This window comes from Nerophis ophidion, linkage group LG06, assembly GCF_033978795.1.
Source record: "Nerophis ophidion isolate RoL-2023_Sa linkage group LG06, RoL_Noph_v1.0, whole genome shotgun sequence".
Lineage (NCBI taxonomy): Eukaryota > Metazoa > Chordata > Actinopteri > Syngnathiformes > Syngnathidae > Nerophis > Nerophis ophidion.
This window is the reverse complement of record NC_084616.1, coordinates 23,889,669-23,910,209: the sequence shown is the minus strand read 5'-3', so window position 1 is coordinate 23,910,209 and position 20,541 is coordinate 23,889,669. Positions and strand designations below refer to the sequence as shown.

At 36.9% G+C, this 20,541-nt stretch overlaps 1 protein-coding gene across 8 annotated transcripts in view; it reads left to right on the top strand.

Annotated features, from left to right (window-relative positions):
* plch2a (phospholipase C, eta 2a) overlaps positions 1–20,541 on the top strand; it is a 181,352-nt gene that overhangs the window by 124,617 nt on the left and 36,194 nt on the right. For all 8 annotated transcript variants that reach the window (XM_061903126.1, XM_061903124.1, XM_061903123.1 and 5 more), the window contains 8 exons: positions 2,420–2,572; positions 6,942–7,034; positions 10,844–10,941; positions 13,681–13,769; positions 15,409–15,591; positions 15,701–15,808; positions 17,514–17,638; positions 17,727–17,811. In XM_061903126.1, the coding sequence (XP_061759110.1) occupies positions 2,420–2,572; positions 6,942–7,034; positions 10,844–10,941; positions 13,681–13,769; positions 15,409–15,591; positions 15,701–15,808; positions 17,514–17,638; positions 17,727–17,811 (934 nt within the window). The remainder of the gene's footprint in view (positions 1–2,419; positions 2,573–6,941; positions 7,035–10,843; positions 10,942–13,680; positions 13,770–15,408; positions 15,592–15,700; positions 15,809–17,513; positions 17,639–17,726; positions 17,812–20,541) is intronic.

Genomic DNA, 20,541 nt, shown 5'->3' with positions numbered 1-20,541 from the left:
AAGCAGCTTCCGTGAAATGCTCAGTTATTCAGAAACAAGGATGGGGAAACGGTCACCACTTAATGAATAAATGCTTGAGCAAATTGTCAAACAGTTTAAGAACAACATTTCTCAACGGGCTACTGCAAGAAATTGAGGAATTTCTCCATCTAAGGTCCGTAATACCATCAAAAGGTTCAGAGAATCTGGAGAAATCACTGCACGTAAGCGATGATATAACAGACCTTTGTTCCCTCATGCGGTACTGCATCAAAAAGCGACATCAGTGTGTAAAGGATATCGCCACATGGGTTCAGAAACACTTCAGAAAATCTCTGTCAGTAACTACAGTTTGTCACTACATCTGTAAGTGCAAGTTAAAACTACTGTGCAAAGCCAAAGCCAAAGCCATTCATTCATTGACGACACCCAGAAACGCTGCCGGGTTCGCTGGGCCCGAGCTCAGCTAAGATGGACTGATGCAAAGTGGAAAAGTGTTCTGTGGTCTGACGAGTCCACATTTCAAATTGTTTTTTGGAAATGGTGAACGTCGTGTCCTCTGGACCAAAGAGGAAAAGAACCATCAGGACTGTTCTAGGTGCAAAGTTGAAAAGCCAGCATCTGTGATGGTATGGGGGTGTATTAGTGCCCAAGGCATGGGTAACTTACACATCTGTGAAGGCACCATTAATGCTGAAAGGTACATACATGTTTTGGAGCAACACATGTTGTCATCCAAGCAACGTTATTAACGCCCTTAATTTTTTCTGCAAGACAATGCCAAGTCACTTATTACAACAGCATGGCTTCATAGTAAAAGAGTGCGGGTACTAGACTGGCTTGCCTGTAGTCCAGACCTGTCTCCCATTGAAAATGTGTGGCGCATTGTGAAGCCTAAAATACCACAACGGAGACCCTGGACTGTTGAACAACTTAAGCTGTACATAAAACAAGAATGGGAAAGAATTCCACCTGAAAAGCTTAAAAAATGGGTCTCCTCAGTTCCCAACGGTTTATTGAGTGTTATTAAAAAAAAGGTGAGGAAACACAGTGGTAAACATACCCTTTCCCAACTACTTTGGCACATGTTGCAGCAGTTAAATTCTAAGTCATGTATGTATGGATGTATATATATATATATATATATATATATATATATATATATATATATATATATATAGCAGTTAAATTCTAAGTCATGTATGTATGGATGTATATATATATATATATATATATATATATATATATATATATATATATATATATATATATATATATATATATATATATATATATACATCCATACATACATGACTTAGAATTTAACTGCTGCAACATGTGCCAAAGTAGTTATATATATATATATATATATATATATATATATATATATATATATATATATATATATATATATATGTATATATATATATATATATGTGTCTGTCTGTTTCTGTATAGGGCAGCACGGGGTTAGTGTGTCTGCCTCACAATACGAAGGACCTGGGTTCGATCGTGCGCTCGAGATCTTTCTGTCTGGAGTTTGCATGGCCTCCCAGTGACTGCGTGGGTTCCCTCCAGGTACTCCGGCTTCTTTCCACCTCCAAAGACATGCACCTGGGGATAGGTTGACTGGCAACATTAAATTAGCCCTAGTGTGTGTATGTGAGTGTGAATGTTGTGCGTCCAACTGCGATGAGGTGAGGACTTGTCCAGGGTGTACGCCGCCTTTGGCCCGATTGTAGCTGAGATGTGTTCAAGCGCCCCCCGTGACGCCGGAAGGGAATAAGCGGTAGAAAATGCATATGGATGGATGTGTCTGTGTGTGTGTGTGTATCGAGAATATATATATATATATATATATATATATGTATATATATATATATATATATATATATATATATATTTTTTTTTTTTTTTTTTTTAATCCGTCCTGTCCAGCCACTCAGGCAAATCATGTTGTTGATGTAGATTATCTTCATCTGCTGTACAGATTTACTATACAAAAGTATATCAAATGTTTTGGAAGCATTTTATTAAACAAAAACGGTTTTCTTCAAAGTAATATAGAAATATATCAGAGCTGTTTATATACTTCTTGGAGGAATCATAAAACTGCACCCAGTGGTTTTAAAAAAGTATCAATTTTGAACCGAGAATTTATTCTGAATCGAATCAAATCGTAAAATGCCTAAAGATTCTCACAGCCCTATTGAATATTCTCTTATCTTCTTTCTGTCTGGAGATTTGCAGTTTTTTGTTAAGGCTTGTAACAGATCAACTCTGCCACCCGCTGGCTATAATGCGCATGTGCAGTTTTACGTTTGGGTATCACATCTTCAAGTATGAATCCGTGCATACATTCCAGTATATTATGACATCTGTGTAGATTCTACACCGTATTCCACACACAAATAATAATTGTTCCTCTTTCTTCTGGCAGATGTCAGCCAACAGGAAGCAGGTGGAGAACTTGGCCAAGAAAAAACTGGACAGCCTGATGAAGGAGTCCAAGATACGAGACCGAGAAGATCCTGACAGTTTCACTATCTCTGCCCTTCCACCTGCTGGGGATTTAGAGCAAACTGCTGCTAAGGTATTGGACTGTAGGAGATGATTAGTTACACACATTGTTCTTGCTGTCAAATGATTGCATTAGATACCCTGAATTAATTACAGAAATGCGTGTTTTTAAACATTAATTTCCGAGTTAAAATATAAATTCTGCATTTTTTTTCATAAAATATTGTAGCGTGTAAGGATGGGAGTTAATGGAGTGTCAAAAGATGGAGATAACTTCCTTTTCTCATCAGCAATCAAGCAGCAAATTAACATCCATGGCTTCTCAATGCGACACACAACACCAAATAATGTGTTCCGTGAAAACCCGTCGCTCAGAACTCTCTAACAATAATACAATTTCCGTTGGTGAATGATATAAACCCACCATAAAATAAAAAAGATACAATCCAAACACAATTTGTTGAATGCTCTGTTCTTCTTGCCTATACGCCACTCTGAATGGCAGGACAGGGCGCCGAATCAAGCTCGCTACTTAGCATAGTTAGCATCATCTAGCTAGCCTGCGTTTGCTCTTTGAGCCAAAACCTTGGTGGCTTTCTACTTTCCTGCTATTCATATTTGTATGATTGTAATCTGAATTCAGTTTTAGTTTTTAGAATATTTATTAGTAGACAACAAGAAGGTATATTTGTGTCGTGACGGATGGATGCAGAGGTCATGAAGTATATTACAAAAGGGGGCGTGGCTACAGGTTAGAGTTGCCAACGTTTTCTGAGTTCTTTGCTTGCAGGTTGTATAATTTGACATTTTCAATGATAATAATGCGAGTAAATGACAAAACAAATACTAAAAATGTTGAGGTACATTACATGTGACATCTCATTGTCTAAAAGCCTACTAAAAGAGGTTAGTAGATGAGAATAAATCTAAAGGTAAAATATATTGTAGAAATGCACCCAATTGCAGGCAATGTAGTCTTGATTTTCAACATTTATTTTCTGTGCTTGCTGATTAAAATGTTCCTCTTTTTTGTCACTTTTCCCCTCTTTTTCCTCGAAGGGTGCTCACAAGCCTCTAATCAAAGTTAAATTCAGCGCTTAGTTGTTTTTTTTAATCGCGTTCATTTGATTTTTCATCGCTAATTTAGTGTTAGCCACATTTTCTCCCAGTTGTGGGAGCAGACACACTTTTTTACCTTGTCAAAATCTCCCAAAGTTGTCCAAATGTCTGTGCTGCATTGTCATTGTTTTGATCTGCCACAATATTGTAGTATATTTAAATAGAAATGCTTTGTTCGCGTTTTTCCCAGCAATTGAAAAAAAAAAACTAAGGTGCACACCAATTACAGTTAAGTTAAAAGTAAAAATAGATACAAAATACATTTTTGGACTTGGAAGTAAAATATTGTTAATCCCTTGTTACAATTTAATTACTGAGCACATGCAGTACATACTACCTTTGAATAGGGTTTAACAAACGACTAAAAATAAGAATTTAAAAGCTTATCTCACATGTCCCCAGGGTTTGTATATAGTATTGAAAAGCATTAAAACATTTTATATTGATTTTGTGAAACTCAAGGCCTTGTATGGCATTAAAAACCATTAAAAGTGATTGATACATTTTGTGAAACTCAAGGCCTTATATGGCATTAAAAATCATTGCAAGTCTTTAAATTGTTTTTGCCAAACTCAAGGCCTCGTATGGCATTAAAAAGCATTAAAAGTCATTGAATACATTTTGTAAAACTCAAGGCCTTATATGGCATTAAAAAGCATTAAAAGTCATTAAATATATTTTGTGAACCTCAAGGCCTTGTTTGGCATTAACAAGCATTAAAAGTCTTTAACTTGATTCTGCCAAACTCAAGGCATTGTATGGCAATAAAGAGCATTAAAGGTAATTAAATACATTTTGTGAAACTCAAGGTCTTGTATGGTATCAAAAAACATAAAAAGTCATTAAATACATTTTGTGAAACTTAAGGCCTTATATGGCATTAAAAGTCAATTAATACATTTTGTGAAACTCAAGGCCTTATATGGCATTAACAAGCATTTGAAAATTTGAAAGTTATCTCACATTTCCCCAGGGTCAATAAAAAGCACTAAAAGTCATGAAATGGATATTGCCAAACTCAAGGCCTTGTATGGCATTAACAAGCATTACAAGTCATTAACTGGAGTTTGCAAAACTGAAGGCCTTGTATGGCATTTAAAAAGCATTAAAAGTCAATAAATTGATTTTGAGAAACTCAAGTCCTTGAATAGCATAAAAAGCATTAAAAGTCATTAAATAGATTTGTGAAACAAAAAGCCTTGTCTGGCCTTAAAAAACACTAAAAGTCTTTAATTGGATTTTGCCAAACTCAAGGCTTTGTATGGCATTAAAAAACATTGAAAGTGATTAAATGGATTTGGCGACACTCAAGGCCTTATATGGCATTAAAATTCATTAAAAGTGATTAAATGGATTTGGCGAAACTCAAGTCCATGTATGGCATTAAAAAGAATTACATTGGATGTCTAGCTGTATTTAAAAAATGAATGCGGTGAAATCAAACATGCTATTAAGGTTATTAATCACAAGTCAGCGTTTAAATGCAGGCAGCAGTTAACAGTGCCAAATTTCTTTTGGTGCGACCATCAAAGCAACTTCTGCTGTCCCCACAACACCACCAAAACTGGCAGCTGCAGTTACCACTTCAGAATACTCAATAAATAGAAATGTTCAAAATCTTCAACTATTCAAAATGATCGTACAATGCCTACATGCCTACTATTTTGTCCATAAATACACACCCAGTTTCCATATGAGTTGGGAAATTGTGTTAGATGTAAATGTAAACGGAATACAATGATTTGCAAATCATTTTTAACCCATATTTAGTTGAATGTGCTACAAAGACAACATATTTGATGTTAAAACTGATAAACACTTTTTTTTTCAAATAATCATTAACTTTAGATGCCAGCAACACGTGACAAAGAAGTTGGGAAAGGTGGCAATAAATACTGATAAAGTTGAGGAATGCTCATCAAACACCTTTTTGGAACATCCCACAGTTGTGCAGGCTAATTGGGAACAGGTGGGTGCCATGATTGGGTATAAAAACATCTTCCATGAAATGCTAAGTCATTCACAAACACGGATGGGCCGAGGGTCACCAATTTGTAAGCAAATTGTCGAACAGTTTTAGAACAACATTTCTCAACGCGCTATTGCAAGGAATTTAGGGATTTTACCAGCTACGGTCTGTAAAATTATCAAAACATTCTGAGAATCTGAAGGAATCACTGCACATAAGCAATGATATTACTGACCTTTGATCCCTCAGGCGGTACTGCATCAAAAAATGACATCAGTGTGTAAAGGATATCACCACATGGGCTCAATAACACTTCATAAAAACACTGCCAGTAACTACAGTTGATCGCTACATTTGTAAGTGCAAGTCAAAACTCTACTATGCAAAGCGAAAGCAATTTATCATCAACACAAAGGAACGCCCCAAGGTTCTTTGGGCCTGAGCTCATCAATGATGGACTGCTGCAAAGTGGAAAAGTGTTCTGTGGTCTGACGAGTCCACATTTCAAATTTTATTTAAAAAATGTGGACGTGGTGTCCTCCGGAACAAAGAAGAAAACAACTATCCGGATTGTTATAGGCGCAAAGTTCAAAAAACAGCATGTGTGATGGTATGGGGGTGAATTAGTGCCCAAGGCATGGCTAACTTACACATTTGTGAAGGCACCATTAATGCTGAAAGGTCCATACAGGTTTTGGAGCAAAATATGTTGTCATCCAAGCAACATTATCATGGACGCCGATGCTTATTTCAGCAAAACAATGCCAAGCCACGTGTTACAACAGCGTGGCTTCGTAGTAAAAGAGTGCAGGTACTTTCCTGGCCCGCCTGCAGTCCAGACATGTCTCCCATCGAAAATGCATTATGAAACGTAAAGTACGAAAACAAAACCCCGGACTGTTGAACAACTTAAGCTGTACATCAAGCAAGAATGGTAAATTATTCCACTTTCAAAGCTTCAACAAATAGTTTCCTCAGTTCCCAAACATTTATTGAGTGTTGTTAAAAGAAAATATGATACAACACAGTGTTGAACATGCCCTTTCCCAACTACTTTAGCACATGTTGCAGCCCTGAAATTCTAAGTTAATTATTATTTGCAAAAAAAAAATAAAGTTTATGAGTTTGAACATCAAATCTTGTCTTTGTGGTGCATTCAACTTAATATGGGTTGAAAAGGATTTGCAAATCATTGTATTCCGTTTATATTTACATCCAACACAATTTCCCAACTCATATGGAAACAGGGTTTGTAATAACTATCGGCAGCAGGACATGGGTATTAAATGTTTTTGAAGTGGCTTTAAAAAGCTTTACATTAGATTTTATGTGTGTGTTTCACTTCTTTTCCCAGACTAAAGAGCAGGACGGAGTGGTGACTTCAGACGAGGCCGGCAACAATAAGCGCACAAGCCACTCCTTCATGGGCACCTTCTCAAAACGCAAGGTAGCTTTTTTTTCTTTTTATTCTCCCTTTAAAAATTAACCAAAGATGAAGTAGGAACATCATTAGATTGTTTTATCTCACTGTTTTGAAAGATTTATAGTTATACCTGTTTGGGCCTTGTTATAAAAAAAATTTATAAAATGAATATGAAGATTTTTGGAATTTTATTCAGGAATTTCCACAAGAGAGATAAAAAGCCATTTGCTGAGCAAATGTTGTGATATAGTTTTTTTGAAAAATCTCACTGATGAGTTTATTCACTCGACAAGATTAGGAACCCATTTTAACTTTATGAATTATTTAATTTAATTACATTTTAAATGTCATTAATAGATTTAAATATATTTTAAATGTCATTATTATATTTAAATATGTTTTAGATATCCGTATTGGATATAAATACATTGTATATGTCTATTTGATTTAAATACATTTTAGATGTCATTTTTGGATATAAATACATTTCAGATGTCATTATTAGATTTAAATACATTTTTGATATTATTATTAGATTGAAATACATTTCAGATGGCATTATTCGATTTAAATAAATGTTACATATAATTAGATATAGATACATTTTAAATGTCATTATTACATTTAAATACATTTTAAATGTAATTATTACATTGAAATGCATTTGAGATATTATTACATTTAAATACATTTTAGATATGATTATAAAATTTAACTACAGTTCAGATATTATTAGATTTAAATACATTTTAGATATTGCTATTAGATTGAAATACATTTTAGATGTCATTATTATATTTAAATATATTTTATACATCAGTATTAGATTCAAATAAATTTTAAATGTTATTATTACATTAAATATATTTTAGATATAATTAGTAATATTTAAATACATTTAAGATGTTTTTTTTACATTTGAATACATTGCAGATTTCAATATTAGATTTAGGTACATTTTAGATGTTATTATTAGATTTAAATACATGTTAATGTCATTTTTAGATTCAAACACATTTGAGATATTATTAGATTTAAATACAGTTTAGATATCATTGTTAGATTTAATTACATTTTAGATATCATTATTAGATTTAAATACATTGTATATGTTGTTACTAAATTTAAATACATTTTAGATATCATTATTGCATTTAAATACATTTTGATGTCATAATTGGATTTAAATACATTTTAGATGTAATCATTAGATTTAAATACATTTTAAAATATCATCATTAGATATAAATGGATTTAGATGTCATTATTAGTTTTAAATACATTTTAGATGTCATTATTAGATTTAAATTCAGTTCAGTTATTAGATTTAAATACATTTTGGAACTCGTTATTAGATTTGAAATACATTTTAGATGTCATTATTTAAATACATTTCAGATGTCATTATTAAATAAAAATTAATTTTAGATGTCGTTATATTTACATGTGATTCAGATGTCATAATTAGATTTAAAAACATTTTAGATGTCATTATTAGATTTGAATACATTTCAGATATCATTTGATTTAAATTTATATTTGATCTTTTCATTAGATATAAATACATTTTAGATGTCATTTTTAGATTTAAAAACATTTTAGGTGTCATTATTAGATTTAAATTCATTGTAGAAATAGTTATTACATTTAAATACATTTTAGATGTCCTTTTTAGATTTAAATACATTTAGATATTATTAAATTTTAGATGTCATTATTAGATTTACATACAGTTCAGTTATTAGATTTAAATACATTTTGGATATTGTTATTAGATTTAAATACATTTTAGATGTCTTTATTTGATTTAAATACATTTCAGATGCCATTATTAGATTTAAATAAATTTCAGATGTCGTTATATTTACATGTGTTTCAGATGTCATAATTACATTTAAATACATTTTAGATGTAATTATTTGATTTACATTTCAGATGTCATTACATTTAAATTTATATTAGATGTTATCAATAGATATAAATACATTTTAGATGTCATTTTTAGATTTAAATATATTTTTGGTTTCATTATTAGATTTAAATACATTTTAGATGTCATTATTAGATTTAAATACATTGTAGATATAATTATTAAATTTAAATACATTTAAGATGTCATTTTTAGATATAAATACATTATAGATATCATTATTACATTTATATACATTTTAGATGTAGTTTGCTACCAATTAAGATAATGCAAAGAGAAAAATAACACTAGTAGGACTCAACATAGCCTGACAACGACACCACACTTAGGACAAACTGAAATGAATGCCTACTTGCAATTGATACTGACCAGTGTAAGAAAACAAGATATGGCAACACGACAGTACAGTTATTTTAAAAAAACAAGATTTATTTTCAACAAACATTTATTACAACATGAAACTCACAGAAGTACAGAAAAATGGTACCATTAAGTATTGATTACCATGAATTGATTAACGTGGACCCCGACTTAAACAAGTTGAAAAACTTATTTTGGTGTTACCATTTAGTGGTCAATTGTACGGAATATGTACTGTACTGTGCAATCTAATAATACAAGTATCAATCAATCAGTCAATCAATGTAGTGGGGATTGTTACTGTATTGTTTTAAATGTGAAAGGTACTCACCATTCCTTCAAGAGTCTTCGGTCAATTTAGAATGGAAATCTTCAGAAATGCTTAACTGCTAATCCCCTGAAATGTTCTTATCAACAACTGTAACAATATTTCACATTTTGTTGCATTGTTTGAACTTTTGCAGTTTTCCAAGGGGACTGTAGTCAGATCAACGTGGTCTGTAAATGATGACCGCTAAAACCACCCCACCTTAGCCGCGCTGACCATTTAGAGCACCGCTCTAACTTCCTGCCACCTAACCTGCAGAAAATATTTACTGTATTCTCAGGTTTCTCTATGTTTACATGTTCACACTTTGCACTATTTTCTTATACTTTATGAAGCATGTCTTACATATTCCTTATTTTTGCACCTTCATTTTAGGAGATTATTGTTAAGTGTTCAATGTAATTTTACTTTCCATACTTGTGTTGACATTTCCTTTCTGCCTTGATAGCTGAGGGGTTTATAATAAGAGGAAGTTACATTTGAATTACAAATTTGTACATTTAGTATATATTTCTCCCTGCCCTTATTTTCTATAGGTCATAAAAATATCAATAATTTTAGAAATTGACCGATATAAAATACTTACATCGTGATACAGTTTTCAGCCTTATTGCACGGCCCTATTTTATTTATTGATTTTTTTTTACATTTGTTTATTGAAATTGTTCCGACAAAACAGTTAACAGAGATACAAAACAATACAAATCAAATGTTTTTTTCCCCCACCAAAAAAATACATCATTTAATAATAATAATAATTATATAGTAAGAATAAATACAAATTAGCCAGCTACAAGCAAATATTGATAAAAAGCCACAAACAACGTCTATTCTAAATGGCCTCACCATTGTGCAGCAATACACTAAAGAAAACAAAAGGCTCAACCATAATTAAAACACGTCTCGTTTAGGGCCAAGCCTGAGATCAATCTCCTTTACATATTTTAGGAAACTGCCCCATACTTTCCAAAAATTTCCCAGCCTTATGCTCCGGCCATAGATATGCATGTCCAATATTGTATTTATTGCATGACTAATCATTGCATGCAAGCAATATTGGGAGTGGATATTTGTGCAAAAAGGCGCAGTATTGAGTGGCAGGGTCCGTGCAGGCAGGTGTACCTAATAAAGTGGCATTTTTTATGTGCACACGTTACGAATATCTAGAGCTGTTTGTGATACGGGACATCCAGCTTTCTCTTTTGCCGTTGCCAGAAAAAAACAAAGCTGAAGAAGACCTCAAGCTTGGAGGACACTGACACAGACCAAGAAAGCACCAGCAGTGCATCGCGAGCGCCCGTACATCACAACAAGTAAGGAGCCCCAACTTAAATATGTCTGCTCACGTCCAGTAAAACTGTGCTTTTGCTCTCCTAATATTATAACAGCATCGATATAACAATATTACCGTATTTTTCGGATTACAAGTTGCTCCGGAGTGTACGTTGCACCGGCCGAAAATGCATAATAAAGAAGGAAAAAAACATATACTTCACACTGGAGTATAAGTCGCATTTTTGGGGTAAATTTATTTGATAAAATCCAACACCAAGAATAGACATTTGAATGGCAATTCAAAATAAATAAAGAATAGTGAACAACAGTCTGAATAAGTGTACGTTATATGACGCATGAATAACCAAGGGAGAAGGTGCCTGGTATGTTAACGTAACATATCATGGTAAGAGTCATTCAAATAACTATAACATATAGAACATGCTATATGTTTACCAAACAATCTGTCACTCCTAGTTGATAAAACCGATAAAATCCTCTTCCTCGATGTTGCTTCTAAACAACTCTGCCAACTCCAAAGGTATGCGCCGCTTCCTCTTGTCGTTTTCTGCTGCATATTTCACTATGTCCGGCTTGTAATGTGCAGTACATGATCTCCTTTTCAGTGCCATTTTTGTTCAGCCCTTCTCAGTTTTTATAAGAGTGCCAACGATGACATGATCCATTTTAATAGCTATAGCAGTAGCGTATAGCAGTTAGCATTCCATGACCCACAATGCACTTCTGCCTTGACCTTCCCCGGCCGAATTCTTATTGGTTCACGTGTGTGTGAAGATTGCTGACGTGTGTGACGATTCCTGACATTTTCTGCGTCTCTTCCGCGAATTAAATAAATAATGTTATTTGATATTTTACGGTAATGAGTAAATAATTTCACACATAAGTCACTCCGGAGTATATGTTGAACGCCAAACTATGAAAAAAACTGCGACTTATAGTCCGAAAAATACGGTACATATTGGCTGGCTTGTTCGGTCAATTTTATCAGGTTTTAAGGTACTAAAACCAATATTTTTCCTTCCTTTATTGTGTCTAATTGGTTTCAGACTTGACTCTGGTGAATTAATATCTGCAAAGTAAAAATATATATTTATGATTAAATATTTTCATAGTCAGAGCACTAAAAATAAATTGTTTACGATCTTCTAAAAATGTTTTTAGAAAGTCGACTTTATCGTCAGGGGGCAGCACGGTGGAACAGGGTAAACCCAAGTGCATCTGCCTCACAATACGAAGATCTTGAGTAGTCCTGGGTTCAATCCCGGGCTGGGGATCTTTCTGTGTGGAGCTTGCATGTTCTCCCCGTGACTGCGTGGGTTCCCTCAGGGTACTCCGGCTTCCTCCAACCTCCAAAAACATGCACCTTGGGATAGGTTGATTGGCAACACTAAATCGGCCCTAGTGTGTGAATGGGAGTGTGACTGTTGTCTGTCTATCTCTGTTGGCCCTGCAATAAGGTGGCGACTTGTCCAGGGCGTACCCCGCCTTCCGCCCGAATAAAGCTGAGATAGGCTCCAGCAACCCCAAAAGGGACACGCGGTAGTAAATGGATGGATGGATGGACTTTATCGTCAGGGTGAATGAAGATGGCGCCAACGTTGTTGTAGGTGTATGAATAGGGAGCAGATGTTATAAGTTTTACTTCTTTCTGTAGATTGTTTTTTTGTTTGAATTTAAATGAATTAAATAAAACAAACAAATGATAGCATTGAGCGGTGCAATTCCCACCATGTTGTTCCCGCCCAAGTGGGGATGTGTTATCAATGAGGCAAGAGTCCAAGATGAAGTGCACCAACAGTTTTACTCTCCACTTTGGAAACGGAAGTCACCCTTGGTGAATGCTTATTGTGATCGCTACAATATGATCATAAAATTAAGATAAATACAGTACTGTAATACATAGAATAGAATAGAATAGAATAGAAAGTACTTTATTGATCCCTGGGGGAAATTCAGCACCACAGTTCGCTCACAATAAACAATAATAATAATAAATAATATATGACATATATTATATATACAGTATATAATATATGAATAATATAAATATATTCTACATATATTCTACATTTAAGTGCAGTCAAAAAGGAACATAAGCATTATACAGTCTGATGGCTGTCGGTATGAAAGACCTCCTGTGTCGTTCCGTGTTAAATTTTGGGAGTCTGAGCCTTCCACTGAACGTGCTCATTCTCTCCGCAAGGTCCGAGTGTAGTGGGTGGGAGGTGTTGTCCATAATGGCTAGGAGTTTTGCTAGACTTCTCCTCTCTGACACCACCTTCAGAGAGTCCAGCTCCACTCCCACCACGTTACTGGCCTTCTCTACCAACTTGTCCAGTCTGTTTGCATCCCTCACTTTCAGCCCGCTGCCCCAGCAAGCCACCGGCGTACAAGAAAGCGCTCGCCACCACCGACTCGTAGAACATTTTCAACATCTTTGTACAGACGTTGAAGGATCCTAGCCTCCTATCCCTTCTTGTAGCGTGCCTCAGCGTGTTTTGACCCATTCAGCTTGTTGTCCATGTGTACTCCGAGGTATTTATAATCCTCAACCATGTCCACATCGACCCCCCTAAAGGATACATACAGTACAAGACGCAATTTTACATTCAATTTGGTCAAAAAATGTAAAGTTTGATTAAAAAACAGGAGACAATGTGATAGAGTGAACCTGCAAAATTTAAGGTGTTGTAAAAAAATATGCTGTACATTATAAATTTGTCTGATATTTAATTAACCCATTTTTGACTTGGCAGAAAGAAGAAGACCATGAAGTTATCCCGAGCGCTGTCTGACCTGGTGAAGTACACGTGCTCGGTGGGCCTGTACGACATCGATGCACAAGGTACGCGCACATCTTCCTCACGTTATTGATTTCTCACACCCAGACAAGAAAGAAACATGTTTGCGGAGCGGCTGGGTTAGTTTTGGCCGAATCCCTCACTTGAAGCGTGAGCGAAGAACGCACTAACGACCTGATAAGTCAGAAAGAGAAAGGGATACAGTATTATCTGCTCCAGTATGACCCCTTCGGTGATTGTTTCAGCACACTGCAGCTAATTCTAGATAGTCTAACTCCTTAATGCTTCAGTCACCAAAATATTCTTACAGGAATGAGGCAACAATACAGCCCTGTCTACGGTATCTGGGCTTCCTTGAAGTGACTAAAGCAGGTTGAAGCAATCATATTTTAACAGACAGAGGGTATTTGGATATATATAACGTCCACAGTTTCCCCCCAAAAATTTAAATTTGGACTCGTCAGACCACAGAACACTTTTCCACTTTGCATCAGTCCATCTTAGATGAGCTTAGGCCCAGCAAAGCTGGCGGCGTTTCCGGGTGTTGTTGATAAATGGCTTTCGTTTTGCATAGTAGGGCTTTAACTTGCACTTATAGATGTAGCGACAAACTGTATTTAGTGACAGTAGTTTTCTGAAGTGTTCCTGAGCCCATGTGGTGATATCCTTTAGAGATTATTGTCGGTTTTTGACACAGTGCCGCCTGAGGGATCGAAGGTCACGGTCATTCAATGTTGGTGGAGTGATTTCTCCAGATTTTCTGAACCTTTTGATGATATTATGGACCGTAGATGTTGAAATCCCTAAATGTCTTGCAATTGTACTTTGAGAAAGGTTGTTCTTAAACTGTTTGACTATTTGCTCACACAGTTGTGGACGAAGTGGTGTACCTCATCCCATCCTTTCTTGTGAAAGACTGAGCATTCATGGCACCCACCTGTCCCCAATTAGCCTGCACACCTGTGGCATGTCCAAATAAGTTTTTGAAGAGCATTCCTCAACTTTATCAGTATTTATTGCCACCTTTCCCAACTTCTTTGTCACGTGTTATCAGTTTGAACATCAAATATGTTGTATTTGTAGCATATTCAACTGAATATGGGTTGAAAATGATTTGCAAATAATTGTATTCCGTTTATATTTAAATCTAACACAATTTCCCAACTCATATGGAAACGGGGTTTCTCTACGGGGTAAATAGATTTTATATATATTTTTTTTATATATTTTATATATAATTAATTAATTAATATATATATGTATATATATATACATGTATAAAATCTATATATATATGTATATATATATATATATATACATATATATATATATATATACATATATATAGAGATTTTATACATGTATATATATATACATATATATATATATATATATTAATTAATTAATTAATTAATTAATTAATTAATTAATTTAAAAAAATCTGTTAAAAAAAAGTATATATATATAAATAATTGGACAGCAGAGTTAATAGCTCACTGTTAAATGTTACATAAAATTATATTATTAAACAGTTATCATTTGATACCATACGGACACAAATAAAACTACAAAAATTTTATTTGAATGTGAAAAGTAGCCATCTCTCCTTAGATTTCTTGTCATTGGCAAATTGATGTGTAGGAATGCCTTGCTCTGATTTAATTTGTGTGTGATCAATGGCAGCCAGCTGCACTTGGCAGGTTTCTTCCCTGAGTGAAACCAAAGCTCACCAGGTGATGCAGCAAAAAGCCTGCGCCTTCATCCATTTTAACCAGCGCCAGCTCTCACGCATCTACCCGTCTTCGTACCGCGTGGACTCCTCCAACTTCAACCCTCAGCCCTTCTGGAACGCTGGCTGCCAACTTGGTAACGATTCCTGAGTCACCACTTTGACGTGACTAGCATTCTTCAGTTCAGTCACATAGATCCACCAGCGTTTTTGTCTGCTGGTAATAAAGTTGACATTTGATTTCAGTTGCGCTCAACTATCAGTCTGAGGGTCGAGTACTTCAGCTCAACAGAGCCAAGTTCTACAGCAACGGTAACTGTGGTTACATCAGCAAACCCAGCTGCATGTGTGACGGTGAGCGCTCTCAAAGTCATGTATGTGAGTACAGTAGGACTAAGTGCGGCCCGAGGGCCATTTTTTAACCAGCATCTTAAAAGTACAATTACAAAAAAAACATACAAATATTTTATTCTTATTTTTATTTTTCCTGCCCAGCTACCCAGGAAAATTATAAATTAAAGCGCAAATTACAATTAAAGCGCAAACAAGGGAAACGTATGTTGCAATATTGACAATGTAACACAATGTTTCAATATAGGCTATATTTACTACAAAACTGTCATTGCTCAAAAAGTAGAAAAAACATATTATTGATGGATAGATCTGTAAGCGCTAAAAATAAAAGTAATACATATTTACAAATGACCTATTTTTAATATTTCCGTGACTGAGACCTATTTAGTCAGATTTTTTTTTTAAACTTTGTTAACTGTTACTGCTCAAAAAATAATAATGAATTAAAATCAATGGTGAATTATCTACCTGTGTAACGCTCCAATTACTTCACATCCATTATTCCATTTTGAAAAATGTTTTGGGGAAAAATATAGATACGCATTTTGTGTTTTTGCAATAAAAACTGTTTTTTATTTGACAGAAAAGGGCATAAAACATAACAGAAATAACACATTTTATGTCAACAGATAGACCTGGACTTGATCTATAGATATTTAAATTTGGAAAGTAAAATAAATAATAAATGACTTATATTTAACAATTCATTTACTGATATTTTTATATACGTTTTTTCATTTTTCCCCCAAAAAAATCCTTCAAATTAAAAGCCAAGTTGTTATGAATTTTTGACATATATAATGCTGTAATTACTTATGATTAAAAAAAAAAATTGAAAAATGTTTTCGGTAAACCTTGCATATGTTGTGTTTTGCCATAAAAAAAAAAAAAGGTTTTCTTTGGGGGAAAAAAAACGAGGCATAAATATGTTAAAATGTTAGGCAACAGACAAATTTGAAATTGATCTATGGTTATTAAAGCGTTTGAAAAAAAATAAAAAATTTAAATTATTTTTAACATTTTATGACTTAGAACCGTTTTGGGTTCAAAAGACCAAAAACAAGAGCCAAATCTATTTTGTTATAAATTATTGATATATTTCATGCTCCAAATAATTTGCATCAAATATTCCATTTTGATAAATGTTATGTGGAAAATATTGCATATTTAATGTTTTTGTAAGGAAAAAAAAAATATATATATTAACATACGATTTATATTTAACACTTTGACTATATATGTATATATATATATATCCATCCATCCATTTTCTACATTTCTGCATGTCCTCCCCGTGAATGCGTGGGTTCCCTCCGGGTACTCCGGCTTCCTACCACTTCCAAAGACATGCACCTGGGGATAGGTTGATTGGCAACACTAAAAATTGGCCCTAGTGTGTGAATGTGAGTGTGAATGTTGTCTGTCTATCTGTGTTGGCCCTGCGATGAGGTGGCGACTTGTCCAGGGTGTACTCCGCCTTCCGCCTGATTGTAGCTGAGATAGGCTCCAGTGCCCTCCGCGACCCCAAAGGGCATACGCGGTAGGAAATGGATGGATGGATGGTGTAATCCTATATTAGTATTACTTTGCATCAAGTGTGTTTGTACTTAAATCGATGTTTGGATGCGTTGAATATGTTTATACAACAACGGTCGATTATTGTGAGTGTGTGCATCTCTTTAATAAACCCCCACATGTTTCACAGGTGCTTTTAATCCCAGTTCTGAGGACCCACAGCCAGGTCAGATGAAAAAACAACTGGTGTTGAAGATCATCAGCGGACAGCAGCTGCCCAAACCCAAAGACTCCATGCTGGGAGACAGGGGAGAGGTAGACGAAACCAACTTACTAACAATAACTTCAAAACAATTACATGCTGACTTTCATTTAATCAAAGTCATTGTCATTGCTCGGTCAGATCATTGATCCCTTTGTGGAAGTGGAGATCATCGGCCTCCCAGTGGACTGTTCCAAGGAGCAAACCCGAGTGGTGGATGATAACGGCGAGTGGTTCATTCATCTTTCCATTTTTAATTTAAATACTCTCAATTGAAGTATTCTTAAACGTAATTAGATCAAGGAGGGCTGTGGTTTCTCAAAACAGGTTTGTAAAATACCGATTGGTTGTGGCAAAATCAACATTAATTTTACTTATTCCACTACGTGATTATTTAGTACAATTTGTCGTACACATCATCTTCTCATCCAAATATTGACTTCTATAAATAATGTGCAATGCAACACATTTAGAAAAACGCTGAAAACCAAATGTGTGTGTGTGTGTGTGTGTGTGTGTGTGTGTGTGTGTGTGTTTGTGTGTGTACATATATACACATATAAATATATGTATATTGACATATAAATATATATATCTATATATATGGCCACCTACGGTGTACTTTCCCCTCGAGCAGTCCCCTGATGAAACCTTGCGCGAGGCCTGTGACCAGGTCGACTTTATTGACGGTCAGCCGGTGAGCCCGGGGAAAGCACGGGTATTCCGACATTTTTCAGTGATTAGGGATAGACTTTACCGAGTGGGCCATGACACGCAAACCCGGGAGGAATGCACCCAGTTGTCGGTGCAAAAACGCCACCGGGAAAGGATTTTCCAGGCGGCGCACGTTAATCCAATGGCTGGACTAAATCGGGTCATGGTCCGATTCTATTGGCCAGGCTTCCGGGCGGATGTGCGCCGGTGGTGCGCAGCCTGCCCGGACTGCCAGCTGGTGAATCCAGCGGCCACTTTACGGGCAGCGTTACGTCCATTACTGCTCATAGAGGTTCCATTTGAGAGAATTGGCATGGACCTCATCGGACCATTTCATCCGAGTACACAGGGATATCGCTTTGTGTTAGTCCTGGTGGATTACGCAACGCGGTATCCCGAAGCAGTGCCTTTGCGCTCTATCTCAGCCAAAAGTGTTGCGCAAGCACTGTTTTAGGTCATCTCCCTAGTTGGAATGCCGAAAGAGATTCTGACTGACCAGGGCACGTCCTTTATGTCGCGCAAAATAAAAGAACTATACGGATTGTTGGGGATAAAAGCGATCCGCACCAGTGTGTACCATCCCCAGGCGGATGGACTGGGGAGAACTTAAATAAAATGCTGAAAACAATGATCCGTAAGTTTATTCACGAGGACAAACAGATTTGGGATAAATGGCTGGATCCCCTCATGTTTGCGATGCGGGAGGTACCCCCGGCCTCACTTGGTTTTGCACCGTTTGAGTTGTTGTACGGCAGGAGGCCTTGCGGAGTCTGGGGCATCATTAAAGAAAGCTGGGAGGAGGGTGCAAGCTCAAGCAAAAATGATATACAGTAGGTCCTTGACATGCAAGCAAAACTCCACCGGGTGGGGCGCTTGTAACGCGAAAATTTGCTCCATGCCCAGGAGCGTCAGCGGCGCACGTATAACCGGGGAACCTAACTGCGTAAATTCGCACCGGGAGAGAAAGCTCTAAATTACTTGCAAAGTGGCAAGGACCCTTTGAAGTCACGCGGCAAGTGAGTGATGTGGATTACGAGGTTCGGCGCTCGGACCGACGGGGGGACACACAGTACCAGAGGTCCCGCACTCTGGACCAACCCCTCCGCTTTTCTGTGACGACTAGCTCACATTGGCCCAACGAGCGGAGGTAGCTGAGTTACAGCAGCGCTATGCTGACGTGTTCTCACCGCGGCCCGGCTGCACGAATCTCATCCGACACCACATTGAGACTAGCCGGGGGGTTACGGTGCGGTCTCGGCCATATAGGCTTCCCGAAAACAAGCGCAAAATTGTGCGGGAGGAATTAAAAACTATGCTTGAGATGGGGGTAATAGAAGAAACTCACAGCGCATGGTGTTGTTTTGGTGGGGATGATGGATGGGACCGTGCGATTCTGTGTAGATTACCGCAGGGTGAATAAACAGTCACGTTTTGACGCATACCCAATGCCCCGGGTCGACGAGCTCCTGGATTGGCTGGGCAATGTTAAATTTTTCACGACACTGGATTTAACCAAGGGCTACTGGCAGATTCCCTTGTCACCAGAGTCCCGAGAAAAAACGGCCTTCTCCACTCCAGACAGGTTGTACCAATTCGTGACACTTCCGTTCGGCTTGTTCGGTGTACCTGCCACGTTCCAGCGCGGTAAGCATACGCGGCTGCTTACCTGGATGATGTCATCTTCCAGAGTAGCAGCTGGGAACAACACATGCGGCGGGTGGGGGCGGTGCTCGAGTCCATGAGGCGGGCGGGGCTCATTGCTAACCCGGCGAAGTACGCGGTTGGCCGGAGGGAGGTACAGTAACTGGGGTACCACTTGGGGGGGCAGGTGCGACCGCAGGTGGACAAAACAGCGGTGATCGCTGCCTGTTCACCTCCCAAGATACTACCTGTTGGGGCACGCCTTCAGTCTTTACTCGGACCACAAACCGCTCCAGTGGCTCCACCGCATGAGGGATACCAACGCGAGGATCACCCGGTGGTACCTTGCACTACACCCTTACAACTTCCGGGTGGTCCACAGGCCGGGTGCTCAGATGGCCGTTGCCGACTTTCTCTCTCGGCCCTCTACGGGGGGGGCGCAGCCGGACAGCTGCCGGCCTGAATCCCGGGGGTGGAGGCATGTGGAGAGGTGCATGTCCTACGCGTCCCCTGCTGGCGGGGCATGTGCAGGAGCTGGTCACGAAGCAGCAAACAGGTGAGCAGATAACTCAGCTGGAACGAGTTATCTAATCACCTGTTC